Source organism: Actinia tenebrosa, unplaced genomic scaffold (assembly GCF_029948245.1).
Source record: "Actinia tenebrosa isolate PJP-AT-01 unplaced genomic scaffold, QUT_ActTen_1.0 PGA_scaffold5__44_contigs__length_20552954, whole genome shotgun sequence".
Lineage (NCBI taxonomy): Eukaryota > Metazoa > Cnidaria > Anthozoa > Actiniaria > Actiniidae > Actinia > Actinia tenebrosa.
In genome coordinates, this window is record NW_028292582.1 from 20,010,538 (window position 1) to 20,025,193 (window position 14,656).

At 36.7% G+C, this 14,656-nt stretch overlaps 1 protein-coding gene across 2 annotated transcripts; it reads left to right on the forward strand.

Moving 5' to 3' along the window:
• The first annotated feature begins 208 nt into the window (after positions 1-208).
• On the forward strand, positions 209-14,001 carry LOC116290255 (armadillo repeat-containing protein 2). Of its 2 annotated transcripts, XM_031697261.2 has the most exons (17): positions 212-607; positions 2,752-2,872; positions 3,512-4,306; positions 4,842-4,944; positions 5,445-5,620; positions 6,112-6,162; positions 6,342-6,487; positions 7,371-7,470; positions 7,737-7,874; positions 8,857-8,964; positions 9,050-9,146; positions 9,845-9,967; positions 10,474-10,587; positions 11,706-11,838; positions 12,497-12,577; positions 12,675-12,754; positions 12,845-14,001. In XM_031697261.2, exons 1-17 carry the CDS (start codon positions 387-389, stop codon positions 13,006-13,008), a joined length of 2,751 nt encoding a protein of 916 aa, XP_031553121.1. In that variant the 5' UTR covers positions 212-386; the 3' UTR covers positions 13,009-14,001. The 2 variants fall into 2 exon arrangements, with proteins under 2 accessions (XP_088894358.1, XP_031553121.1); XM_089038232.1 differs by having other exon boundaries at positions 209-607; positions 12,675-14,001.
• The last annotated feature ends 655 nt before the right edge of the window (positions 14,002-14,656 follow it).

Below are 14,656 nucleotides of genomic sequence, written 5' to 3' on the forward strand. Positions count from 1 at the left end.
TTTTTTAAACAAAATTATTTCATTATGAAATTTAAAAGTATTTAAATCATTCAACAAATATATACCCTGGTTTTTGATCATTACTTATATTTGAATTAGTAAAAAGAGTATAATGGAGTGCTTTTATTTTAAAATACAAGATTTTTATTTTTTATTTTTTGGTTCATTTTTTTGCGGGAAAATATGACGCATGCTCAGTAATGTTAGTATTCGCTCATGGAAACGAGGTCATCAAGAAAAGCGTTCTTAGGAACGGATGTCTTGTTGAACAAGATGAATTTATGGGTCATTTTCTTCGTATAATTTTGACTCATTTGACCCTGTAAAATAATATCCAACATAGAAAAGCATGTAGTTTACCATTAGCATTGTCATTATTATCCATAATGGAAGCGTCTGGTCGTCAGCCGCGCAAAAACAAACGAGTCGCCGACCGGCCATTTTACGAGAAGACGGGGACAACAAGTGCAGACATTGTTGCTGAAGCACGTTCCGCTGTTCGTTCTCTCCAAACAAGACGACCCTGTACTCCAACAGACTCAAAGAGGACTTTATTTGGTAACAGTGCTACAAGACCAGTGGAAGGACGACCTCCTTCGGTTCTCAGGTAAAGTTTTCTGTGGGTTTGAAGTCCGCTAAACTGGCATGAATCAGTTGTTGTGGCTAATGTGTGTTTACTGTTTTGTGGACAGACCACAATTTTATATATCAACCAAGCACTCGTAATACTATACTTAAGTCTAATTTTCTACCTATAATAACTATTCCTAATGCCCAAATAACAAGGCTAAACTATCAAGAAAAACTTCGCTTGGCTCCAAGAAATTATTTTTAAAGTTTACCGTGATCATCTTGGGTTTTTTTTTTACCGTCAACCAAATCTTCCCACAAACATTTAACTTGAATTAACGTTTAAATATTTTGTTGAAGTTCTAGTGGTTATTAATGCTATGATTCATGTCTTTCTAACTGCCCTTAGGGTCAGGCAGTGTACTCTATACCTGTCACGATTTTAGTTTTTCCAAAGCAGCTGTCTTCGTAGCGAAACTCTACAAAATAATATAATAATATCTACATGTAAGAACTTAATAAATACAAAACTTGTTCAACTGCAAGAAGTCTGAACTTCTCAACTATTTTATTTCTTTCGTATTTTTCCTATATTTCCTTGAAATTCTCTCGTAATTTTCGGAATCTTTTTTGAAACCAAGCTTTATGTACTTTAAAGTTAATGGATTTTTCTTTCATAAGAAAGCCTTCGAATACTGACCGTATCCTTTTTTCCTCAAGTTTCATAATTAAGCCATTTTAGAATTTTCATAAAATCAAATTAACAAAACCAAGATACCAAACCAAGATGCTAATTTTAACAATAAATACTCTTTCCATAGAATTTTGTTTTTGAAATAATTTAGTGTTTTGCTAACTGAACTAAATATTTAGTTTGTCACAATAGCTGAAAGATCAACATTTCCATAAAGTCTGTGTGCATAGTAAATGCCTTCATAAATGTCTTCTGTCTGTCACGTTGTCAATGTAATTCAAATTTTTTGTCATAAATGTCTCTTATAATTTTTATTCTTGATCCACTTGTCGTCCGTTTGCAGTCTCTGTTTGACAGTGAACTTGACACTGACCAACTAAAACGAAATCTTTTAACTTGAATATTAATAAATTACTGGTTAGAGATACTAACTTATTTACCAATCAATTACAGGTAGAAAAAAAAATGACAGCTTTAAAACAATACTAGAAATGATGAATAAGGGTATATATATATATATATATATATCAATTCTAAAAAGTGAAAGGGAAAAGATGGAATTAAGATTTTGAACGAAAGGAAGACATCAAATGATGAGTTAGTTTTCTATATTTAAATAACATTCATTATTTTTTTCCAGTCCGGTATCTTAAAAAATCGTGCCTTCTGATTGGCTGTTTGAGCGGGCAGTATTTTGTCAGTATCTGCCCATGCTCAGGGTCCGGTATCCTTTGCCACTAAATGACAAAACAAAACAATTACAAAAACAAGTAAAAAAAATACGGGAAAAAATTATTTACTAAAAGTTATTTACTGTCCTATATTCGCTCCCGATAGGGAAAAACTGTGCCCTCGGTCTTGAAAACGGACCTCAGCCTAACGGCCTTGGTCCGTATATTCAAGACCCTGGGCACCGTTTTTCACTATCCAGACCTCCTGGCCGGTAAATAGCATATATGTAGGTATATGTGACTTTAGATGTCGTGTTCATAATTAATGAGTTTAGATTCTGTTAAATTCTCGTCATGAAAGAATAAATTATTCACAGAGGGAATAATCTCAATTCTATAGATTTCCTAGTATTTTTCAAAAGATATTATGCCAAGATAATTTTTTTTATCATCTCAGGATTTCATAATTAAAGGTTTCAACAACAAAAAAGATTTCTACAATACAAGAATTAAAAGCAACAGAAAAAGAATGATAAAGAACTAAGAATATTAATTTGTATTTATTCATTAACAAATGAAATTTTAAACTTCCAATCATAACCTTTCAATACCCACTTTTTGGGTTTGTCTCAGTTTGAAATTAAACGAAAATGAAATTTTAAACTTCCAATCACAACCTGTCATAACGCAATATTGTCTCTGTTTTGTATGTCAGGGGAAGGGAGAGAGAGTTAATGTTTTAGGGCAAGTAATCCCATTTCCTACTTTACTGAAAAATAATCATGATATAATTATTATTATTCCCTTTTGTTTTAGTGGGAATTTTCAATATGAGGAGTCATCGTCACGTCCACCTTCAGGAAGAGCAAGGCTTACTCCATTAGAAAATGCACCTGAGATACCCGAGGAGGTTTTTATTCCAGGACCACCATCAACTGTAAGTACCTCTTATCAAAAATTAAACTCAAAACTTAAAAATTCAAAACTTATATTGCATAGTTTCTGAAATGATCAATGCTTCCTTCATAAAATATTGGTATTGATATAAGACCTAAGTACCCTAAGACTTAAATTCTCATAGAGGATTTATTACTCAAATCCCAGAATCCTTTAGAAATTTCATTGATCTCCCTGGGTGCAAAATAGAGATTTTTCTGCATCTATATACAACTAGAGGCTTAAAATAACAGCTGACCATTGGACAGTGCCCATCCAAAATTGTAAATTGTCCGGTCAAATCTTTGCGTTGCCAGTCATTTTGACCAGTAACATTGAGCCAAAAAAGAGGTACAACCAAGCTAAAACTTATTTGACTATTCATCATGACTGACAGCCGACTGGGCATTATCTTGATGTATTTTCTGGAATAACATACCCCACACCCCACTCTTACACACTCCACAACAATGAAGTACATACTTTACCCCTAATTCTTAGTCCCTAATTCCTCTCTGTGGGGGAGGTACATTCCAAGGTTAGGAGGTGAATATTGAAAAATATATCATCTTTGTAGGTTTGTGCATTGGTATATAATAAGTATATAACAAATTAACAATCTTTCCTTTGTCATTTTTAGCCTCCAAGTTCCAAAGTTAGACGTCCAATAAGAACCTCCCTTCCCTCCAATGGAGACACAAACACCTCTCAACCCCTAACAGGACAAGTACCAACCATTGCATCAGGAACCCCTTCAATTTCACCCAAAACAAATGCCAAAATCAAATCAGCTGTTGCTGGTAGTGACGGCCCAATAGTCTTTTGCCCTTCACCACCCAAGAAAGTATTGTCCTCTAATACACCACCAAGCTCTGCTAGCATTGCCAGGCGTAATTCAGCAGGTCCTACCCCTACCCCTACCCCTCCTTCTGCAATCAAGGCTGACTTATTGGTAACAAGGCGGGTTCGTAGCGGTCCAAAAGAAAGAAGCTCCCCTCTCTCCCCCGAGGAGTGCGCAGCCGAGAACCAAGAACTGAATAAGAAGTTAAATTATAATGGAAATGGTACAAGGTCAGAGGAAAGCTCCCCTAAGAAGGATGTTAATCACACTGAGAGGGCCAGTAGTGGGGATAAAAGAAAAAGAAAACCAGGATCAGAATCAGACAAAACAAAAGATGAACTCGCTTTATATTACGAGGAGCAAGTCAAACCACTTTTGGTCCAAATGGAGGATAAATTTTCTGCTAACAATACGGGTGAACTTTGTCGAGATTGTTTGAAATTATGGAATTTGTTGGAGAGAAAAGGGATGATGGGCAAGGCAAGTGGGAGTTCATCGGCTCGCAGGCGAGGAGAAATTCTCAAGACTCTATTTAAATTCTTGGATGTGACGGATCCAAGGCTGATGCTTAGATTAGGAAAACTTATACTGTCAGTAAGTATATTACATTTGAAAGAAAAAGGTTTGTGTTACTGTCAGAGGACTCTTTATTGTCTTAGGACTTCACTTTGAAATGTCTGGAGTTTTGGGTGGCCATGAGTTATATAAGGCAGTGCAGGCCTTTTTAGACAAAGACATCATTTTTGTTTGATCAGTAGTTGAGGTGGTTTATTATTGAAGATGATTTAACCCAAACACACCAGAGAGGATCCTGGGGGGGGGGGGGGGAGGGTCCTGAAGGGGGGGAGGGTGGAAGGGGAGTGAACCAATACCATTTCCCAGCCCCCATTTTGACCAAATCCCATAGTCCCAGCCTATGTTTTGCTCAAATCCAAGCTCAATCCCATTCTCATTTTTGATCGTTTTTTTGTTCTGAATCCCATTCCCAGTGCATAAAATTCCGTTTTAGCACCAATAATAAACCCTTTAAGATATATACAGAAACGTCAAGATTGAAAAAATTGTTTTGTATATTTTAGAGTTATCTAATTTACAATCACATCTAATTAATTCATTTCTTGATTTTCAGATGAAGGTGTCTGGAAATAACATAACCAATATTTGTATGGTCATCTATAAACTAGCAAAGACTGAAAAGAATGACCAGATGTTTCTAGAAGAAGACATGCTTAGTAAGTAATTAATATGCTTGCATTTGCATTTCTCATGTGAACATTGCTTGCGCTTTCGATCGCATATGGATTGTTCGTGTGAACCTGAACGCTTTAGCCTTGAGGTTGTTTCAGGGTTTGATCAAAATTGAATAACTCATGCCATGTTCTACCACAAAGAATCCTTTTAATATTCCCTTTCACAGTTCCCTGTGCCATCTTGAAAGGTAGCTGTGGCCTTGCAATGATAGAGACCTTTTTTAACACCTTGGACAATTTATTATTCACTTCTCTATCATTGTGGGTTCATCGTTTGTCTCGCTTCATTGCATTTCCTTTGCTGGGGTGAACCAGACTTAGATTGCCTGCAGATCAAACTGGAATATGTACAGGAGGAAAACCAGATTACCTGCAGAAAAACCCTTGAATCAAGCTAAGGGAGACCTGCGTCAAAGTTGAGTGACCAAAAATTGTGTTCGAAATGCAAAATTAATACCATATTTCTTCATTTTGAACTCTAGGGTATCTTGTGGATGCATTAAAAGGTTACGATACCTTGACATACCGTGAAGCTCTGGTCTATACTACTGGTGCTTTAAAACACCTGAGTAATAATAATCCTGCTACGCAGCAAGAACTTATGTCTCTTGGGACAATTGAGGCACTAGCTAACTTGTTGAATACAATTTGTAATGATGTAAGTTATGGATCTGCTTATATTTTAACTCTAGTACACACCCATGGGTTTTAACATGGGCAATATTACGGTAACCAGTCAATTCGCCCACGGACCAATTTCCCCCACGCCAGTATGCCCATGCCAATCTGCCCACGTATAAAATCATTGAACATGCATTTGCCAACTCGCCCACGTTAAAATCACTTTAAGAGATATCTAACCGTATATGAAGACTACATAAAGTAGTTCGTGATTTACCAACCTTATTACTTGACTCTTAAGCTCAATATGAGCAAACTCGAAGTATGAGGCAGCTTAGAGTTTTTTGCCACTTTTTTCAAATGCATACTGTAAAGCATCTCTCTAGCCAATCAATTGGAAAAAAGATTTATTTTGATCACTCTATATATATCTGGGATAGTTTGTGAAAAATAGTTGAGGTATATATACGTCCAAGGGAGGCAAGGGGTTAAAAGTTTTTACAATGTTAATTTTAATTTTCTTTCTAGATTCCTCAGTATGGTAAACCAGAATGGCATATTTCTAACCTTCTTGTTCAGGTATCCTTAACTTCTTTTATAAAATGTGTTGCAAATTCATAAAAGTGGGAACCAAGGTCCCTTTTGAAAACATGCTAATAAGCTATCATCTTTAGGGTCGGCGTCCTTGATGCTTGACAATGCCTTAAGGTCCCTATTAACTAATAACAAACTTAGGCATGTCTGTACTTGTTAAACAGATAACTGGGGTTCTGCGATACATAGCAGATGTCAATGGAGCCAGAGAGCTCTTCCTTAGTCTTAATATTATCAAGTACCTAGGGGATCTACTGCACCATTTCAGTACTGATGAAGACTTAGTTTATAATACATCTAGAATATTAAGGTGAGGAATTAATGAATTTTTATATTATAGATGAGGCTGTAAGCCATGTGGGATGGGCTCGGAAATCGTATAAGAACATGTGTAATAGGTAAATTACGAGCCTTATACGTGACTTTCACGTACTACTTTTTCGTGGGATTCTACCAGCTCACTAGATACACCATGCTGACAAGGCCCAATATAGGCTGTAACAGCTGCCCACAGTTTCTAGTTGAGCTGGCTCATTTTATGCGACTTGAAGTCGTGAAAGGCGGCCATTGGCACTCATCTTCAGTCATTTCATATAAGGCTCGTAATTTACCTATTACGCATTAATTTTTATATTGCGTAACTTAGAGATTAAATTTGAACTATTAGGGAGACATTGAAACCAGACATACTTGCTGTAAGTCAGTTACCTCTAAAGCTATTCTTGCTAACTAAGAAAATGAGCGTTAAAGTTATTTTGAAAATAACAGAGTCGCAAGTGGTTAAACCTAATTTCCTTGTGGGAATTCAATTTATTGCTGTGTGATTTGGCACAATATATAGAAGAAAAGTCTTAGACCTATCAGCAAACAGATAGAGCAGTTTTCATATGACAGTGAAATTCAGTGAAAAGCTCGCAGTAACAAATGCAGTTGTGGCATGGTAAGGCATTCGCCAGACCAATCACATTGCACGAAATTTACTCTCTATCCAATCAAATGCCTGAAACACAGCACAAACACAGTAAGAACACTGCCAGACCAATCACATTCTGCAAGAGAAATAATCAAAATTCTAGAAAACACCACGGTTGCGGCAAGGCAACCACATGACACCAAGCTTTTTCACAGTCATACCAAAACTGCTCTACAATCAGTAACAGTAGTAACTAGAGTCTATCATGTTGTTTCAACAGTAAGTTAACACTCTACAATGACTGCTGCACACAGCTATGTAGTTCAGAGAACTGTTTTAGAGCCTTGTTAAAGGCACTCAAAGACCATGATAAAAAACAGGTGTGTTAATGTGTGTTTGACTTTGATTTTGTATTTGAAAAGCCCGGGGTGTGGAGGGGGGTACTAAGAAATGTCAGAGGAGAAGCACGACACTTAGCAGAGTGCTTCTCAACACTTCTAAAGTGTTCTACCTACCCCAAATGCTTAAAACATTTTTTAGAATTATGACACTTTTTATAATATTATATGACTAAAAAAGTGTATTCTCAGGAGATTCCTGATATCAAATGGACTTGCTTTGCTTATGGTTTGTTTTTCTTATGCAGGAAGTGGTTGTTCGTATTTGTTTCATTCTTGGGAATCTGACTGCCAAAAATGATGAAGCAAGGAGTCAGCTATTTAATACAAAGTCATGTATGATGATACTCTTGTCTTTGATGAAGATGTACTCTAGTATGGAACAGGTAATGTATATTGTGTAATTCCAGAAAATATCCTTACTCCCCCCCCCCCCCCCCCCCCTTCCTCTCATCAATCAATCAAATCAATCTAAGAAAAAAAAAAGAAATCTACTAGCTTTAGCTATCGTATCACAGCGTGGGACAATCACAACAGAGCTAGGCTCCAAACTAGTTGAAAGCCCAAAGATTGAATTAGAATTTAGTAGTTGATTTTTGAGGAGGGAGGAAAACCACAGAAGCCGGAGAAAAACCCTCAAAGTACAGGAGAGAACCAACAAACAACTATATTCACATACGACATCGAGATCAGCAGGACTCTAACTCAGGCCGCATTGGTGAGAGCCTGTACCAGTACTTCCCAATCAATAAACTTTATTTACAGTGCAAATCGAAAAACTGTGGGCACATAGAAATATTTCAAGAATGTTTAATAGCCAATCAGAAGCGTTATTGTTATCTTTCCATTATCTTGTGGTTAGAAAGTCAATTCTGATTGGCCAAAGAACAATAGAACATTTCTGGTATATTTCTAAGTGCACATGGGTTTTCGATTTGCACTGTAAAGGTGACATAAACTTTATTGATTGATTGATGAATGATTCAAAATATGATCTATTTCCTTTGCGAAAGAAATTGACCTTTTGAAGTCACAGTGACTCCATTTCCAAGGCTATATGACTGAGAAACCTTGGTTTCTTTCACTTGTTTTTACTCACTTATGTATTTCAAAGTCACTATTTCCTTTGGGTAATTTGATTCCATTGTCCATACAGCTGGGCCCGGTTGTACAAAGCCTGGATAGCTATCTGGCGGATAAATCTTTATCCAGTGGATAAGTTGATGCTGTTTTCCAATAAATTTATCCACTGGATAAGATTTATCCGTCAGATAGCTCTATCCAGGGTTCATACAACCAGGCCCAGCTGTATAACCTCTATCCTCTGTGGTACTCACAAAACTGTTATTTGTAATTCATTTGTTTTAGAGTATCAAGAGTGAATCCAGTGATTCTTCTAAGTCCCACAGTGACTACAGTAGTGGTAGTGAAAGCAGTTACTCGAAGAATGAGCCTCTTGACGATGTCCTTGTTAAGGTAGATATACTGTATGCTTCCCCTGAACTGGCTCTCTAATTGCTGATGAATTAATATTTATTTTTGTATATACTTTTTTCCTCAGATAATAAGAGTCATTGCCAATCTGTCCATCAATATGGATGTTGGTAGTGTTATAGCTGCTAATGAAGACTGTATTAATATATTGTTACAAATACTAGGTGAGTTAAGAAGTCATCAGTTGCACCAATGCAACCTAGGTTCAATTCCTCTGCTTGGAGCAGAGTTGGTCATTAGTTCTCTCCTATGCCTCAAGAGTTTTTCTCTGGGTTCTCCCTAGATTACATAATGTAAATGGAAAAATGGGAATGGAAAAATGGAAACCCTTTTAGTGTTTTTGGAAGCCATTCCAATGTCAAGGCACGTCATACCATACATTTACTATCAATAGAAAAGTAACTGAGATTTTCCTTCCTCAGTAAACCCGAATCAACTACTAAATTCCAATTCAATCTGGCATTGAAAGCTTAAAAAGAAAATCTGGCTTGGGAGAATGAGCATCCATTCCCTGTGATCAACATAAAATAAATTACATTTTAAAATCAAGACAAGACAATCTCGAAAAAATCTTTAATTTAACTCTATTATTGTGTTGACAATATCTATATATATATTATGTTTTTGTGATTTCGCTTATTTGCCAACATGAAAAAATATGTTTTTATAGACTTTAATTATTAATCACAGGAGGCTCTCTGCTTTCATAAGCCTGATGGTATCAGGAGGCCCCCTTGCCATTCGTAAATTTTGCATAAAATATATACTGTAAATATATGAATAAATATGGCAAAATACTAATAATAATAATTTAAAAAAAGATTATATCACTGAAAATTTTGATACATTTGTTTGTCTCTAGATACCAAAAGTATAGAAACCAATGAAGAGTTAGTTCTCAATACTGTAGCAACTCTGAACAACCTATCATTTTACCAAGACAGCAGCAGTGTTGTATTACAAAGACAAGTAGATATCACAGAATGTAAGTACAGAGGTCTGTCATGTGATGTCAGATGTCATAAATGGAAAATTCCTGGAATATAAAAAAATTCCTTGGAAAATGCCTTGAAAATTCTATTATAACCTTAAATTCCTGTGATTTTTCGGTCATCTTTGGTAAAGGTTTCGGTCCAGGAACTTTTATGTTGAACCCCTGGAAAACAGCAGTCTGCCATGTAATATGAAATGTCATAACTGGAAAATTCCTGGAATATAAAATTTCTCTTTTTTTCCTAATTTCCTGGAATTTTGTTGTTATCCGGCTTTGGTATAGGTTTCGGTCCAGGAACTTTCATATTGATATCCTGGAAAACATGACATTCAGTGAAGGGATAGAGGCTGTTAACTTTTTGCTAGGAAACCTATTTACATTTTGATTCTGGGTTTTAAAACTTTCATAACCGTACCATGAAAATTTCCTGGAATTTGGTTATTTCTCAGTTGTACAAATCTGATTTAAAAGTACACTGTATTTGTTTTTGTTTTAAGCTCTATTAGGTTTGTTGTTACCTGAGAACATGGATGCTATGGTGGAGGCCTCTCGAGTGTTTGGTAACCTCACCAGAAGCAAAGACGTCAGAAAGGTGTTAGCTGAACACAAGGGTAAGTAAGAAGAACAGATGCGGTGCTTACCATTTACCTGGAAAAAACCCAGGAAATTCCGGTTGGGAAACAAGTCGTATGTGCCATAAACCTTTTTTGAGATAGCGAACATGGTGAATTGTGGTCTAGCTTCGGTACAAACATTATGCCTTATATGGTTTCGTTTGTACCGGATCTAGACCACAATGCATCCTGTTTATCGAACTCAGAAAAGGCCTATTCCGATTGGATAGTTCCTGAAAACTCGGTCTTCCGATTGAGGTAATCCACTTTTCCCGCTCTTTTCGGTTCTTCCGGTAGACGCTTTTACCATTTGGCGGGATTCATAGTTTCCCGCTCTTTTCTTACCATTAGCAAACGAGACAAACTGTACTTAAATCTAAACAAGTGTTGACAGATTGAGTATGTATTGTTAGGACTAGGCTGCATTGTAACCTTCCTTGCTTAGTTATATTTTCCCCGTACAAAACCAACCTACAAGGAACCTACAACGTAGACTGTGTCATTGCAAGATTCAATGGCACACACAGAATGTTTTGATAGTTGAATAGTTGTTACCCAGACAGCCAATGTAAAGTTCAGTTGGCTTTTTTAAAGTTGAAAAAGGGTTGAAGTCCTTGGTGTCGGCCCTTCGTACCACACAGCATAAAGGTTGATGATGATGTTGAAAAAGGGTTGGAAACCACCGAAAGGATTGCAGCATGCATCGAAAGCTTCGTTTTCAACCAGCAGTTCCGCTAGACACAACGTCTCGTAGTCCTTTTAATAGTTTGGGCATAATGTTTTCCCATTTTTGCTAACGTCCACCTTTGTAGTGAGAATAAGCTTCTTTATTTGAGTTGTATCGATATTCAAGTGTCTTCTCCTGCGCAAATGTTAAGCAAAGAAATGATACTCTAGGGAATGACACGTGGGTAAACATTAGGCCCCCAAGCTATATTGGTCTATTAGAAGCGATATGTGTTATTTACAATATGAGTGACGATGTTGTATCTGATATACGAGGATGTGCATGTGACCTGAAAACTACGATGGAATTGGATAAAAATCTCATGAATGATTAAAATGAATATCATAAAAGGAATTAGATTACTGATATGAAATAATCGTTTTTTCAGTGGATGAAATAATGATAGCTCTTCTTGATGCTGGCGAGAGAGAAACAGTCTTCACTGCCTGTGGGGTTTTGATCAACCTGATGACTGATGATGACAGAAGACCAAAGCTACGAGAAGAAGGCGGCATTAAAAAGTAAAGTATTATGTAGAACAGAGTTTCGGTAGTTTTGTATGGCTAAGAAAATGTACGGTATGATGTGCCGTGACATTAGAATGGCTTCTCTCAACACTAAATTGGTTTTCCATTTTTTCGTTCAATTGATTCATTCACATTATGTACCGTAGAGTAGTTGTTATGAAATGGTTTCCAATTGTTCTTGTACAAGTGTCCCCTTTATATAATATACTAATAGGTAGTTAATGAAGTGGGAAAGTACGGTACGACATGCCTTGACACTGATAGAGGTTCCCATAACATTGCAATGGTTTCCCATTGTTTCCATTCAACTGATTCATTCAAATTGTGTACCCGCGTAGAGTCCTTGCATGTGACGTCAAAGCAGCTCAATTTGGAGAACAAAACAAAAGAATTCTAATCTCCTGAGAATTGGAACCTATTGTTTTGTCCTCCAGATTTAAGCTGCATTCCAAAGTGCTGAAAGGACTCTATTGGTCGTCAAATAGTCGAAGGTACACCTTACATCGGTATTATGTTATAGCACGTAAATGCAGCCATCCCTTATAGGAGTACAGAGGGAAGCAAGTACAAGACGCAAAGGAATCAAATCAATCTTTTTCAATTGCCTTCTTGCTTAGTGTTACCTTTGCGTTATGATTCTCTTTTTCCATAGGTTAATCGATGTCCTTCATGACTTTGGAAAAAATGATTGGCAGCTGTCAGCAATGGTGTGCCAAACACTGTGGAATTTCAGGTAAGCTAGAGGCGAACGTGTTGATCATCCCCGTTGCTTTTTTTTATCTTGCCTGCGGGTAATATATCAAAATGTATTTACATTTTTATCTTTGTAGCGGAGATATTACGACATCATTTGATACGTTTGGAGAGGAAGAAACGTTGGACCTTATCGACGTTCTCACAGAATATTTAGGTAAGAATTCAAATTATTTACATCCGTTTTTGTTGAATTGTTCCAAGAGACGCGGTGTTTTTAAGGTTTTTTTTTCTTATATTTTTCCAGATGAGGAAGTCATTTTTTCTTCAAGTATGGAAGAAATGGACCCTTCTCTATACGATACTCTCCGAGACATGTGGGACCAGGTTTTTTACCCTGTAGGATATAACCTACTCCATAGAATCAAGACCCATCACACTGACCTCGTACCCCTGGAGTCTCCGAGCTAGCACTGAATGAGATCATTTGTGATGGAGTGTCATGAGTGAGACTGAATTTCAGATTTGAGGTCTCCAGCTTGGATTCGGAATTCGCTTAGAAACAAACGCCGCACACGTTGGAATGTTACAAATTTTTCAGAGCTCTGGGAGCAGGTTTTTCCGGATATCAAAATTGAAAATTCTTAATGGACACGCTTTATTTTTTCCGTATTTTCGAGGGATTTGCACTTCCTTTCCTGGGCAAGCAGGAGATGCTCAGACTCCTGGATTTAAACTAGAAATTATCATGTGGGTTTTGGAAAAGATGGATTCGATTTATGAAGAGGGAAGTCGGTCAAAGGTCAATTATTTACTTTAGAAGAGGATAGTAGTTGCACCTTAGTCTAAGACGCAGCAGTGCTGACGTTATCTCTTTGTAGGTAAAATGTAGAAGCCATTCTTTGTTTAGAGAGTTTAGGAACAAGTTCTTGATATGTAAAAAGAGCTGAAAACACGTTATCATGTTTACAGAACATTGATGATGCTTGCAAATCACATTGAATTCGATCTACCTTGAACGTTAACATACTTTATACAGTGTTGAACGCTTCCCAAAGTGTTCTTTGTGTAGAGCACCGCTTTGCCCATAAGCGAGACATGGGACATCAATATATTGATGTCAATATATCTTAATTTTAGTACAGTATTTCTGAATTCTGCATGGGAAACCTGTTGGTAGAACCTCTCAAAGAGTTTCATTTTAGACCCAGAGTCCTGTCATTCTTAGTGCGCATGCTTAATGAAATAACTGACATTTGACATTTTCATCAAGCATAATATATACTACTATTATTAAGATATATATTATAATATTACAGAAATCTGGGGTTGAGAGTGAGAGTTTTTTAAGATAGTATGATACACCAACCCCACCCCTTCATACAATAGTGTGTGTACATATTGTCATATTTCAAAAGTGTGAAATAAATTATTACTGGGTTGCCTGTGGCAGCTCAGTCTAAATATGCGTTGCGTGTCTCCACATTTTCCTACGTCAGAAAATGCTTGGGTAGTGACGTGAAGACTTCTGGGTACTATTGCGCAATTTCTGCATTTTCTGACATGGAAAATAAACAGCTACCCCAGTAAATAATATGATAACAAAGGATGGTAAAAAGATAAGACATTAGTTGGTGATTTTGACTGAGAACATTGGGGTATTTAACCTTGTTGCGTCATGGCGCAAGTTCAAAGTCACGAGCAGTGTGAAATGCATAACGCAAAACTGTTTATTTCATAGCCTAAAAAAGGGCAGAACCCGCAATTATTTCAATATCATAAAGGGAGAATATCGTCTTACGATTTAAGCGAAATCTTTTTTCTTCTGTGAAACATTCTATTATCTTTTGACCAACATTGCAAACTTCTTCAGATGTACTAGGTCTCTGTGTATGATACAGGCAACCCAGTTAACGCCTATACACCGAATCGAAATATGGCGACCAATTTGAATAACTATTGTTATGCACTGACTAGCGACTGACTAGCCTCCTATACATGTGAAAATGCTTTTATGTTTCCACGTGAACACGAGGCTAGTCAGTCGCTAGTCAGTGCATAACAATAGTTATTCAAATTGGTCGCCATATTTCGATTCGGTGTATAGGGTGTTTTGTAT

Bases quoted from the DNA above. Each gene is read 5' to 3' on its own strand.
- LOC116290255 (XM_089038232.1), top strand. From the start codon at position 387: ATGGAAGCGTCTGGTCGTCAGCCGCGCAAAAACAAACGAGTCGCCGAC. The intron at 7,471-7,736 runs GTGTGTTAATGT...TTTCTTATGCAG, and splicing joins AAGACCATGATAAAAAACAG to GAAGTGGTTGTTCGTATTTG. The intron at 9,147-9,844 runs GTGAGTTAAGAA...GTTTGTCTCTAG, and splicing joins TATATTGTTACAAATACTAG to ATACCAAAAGTATAGAAACC.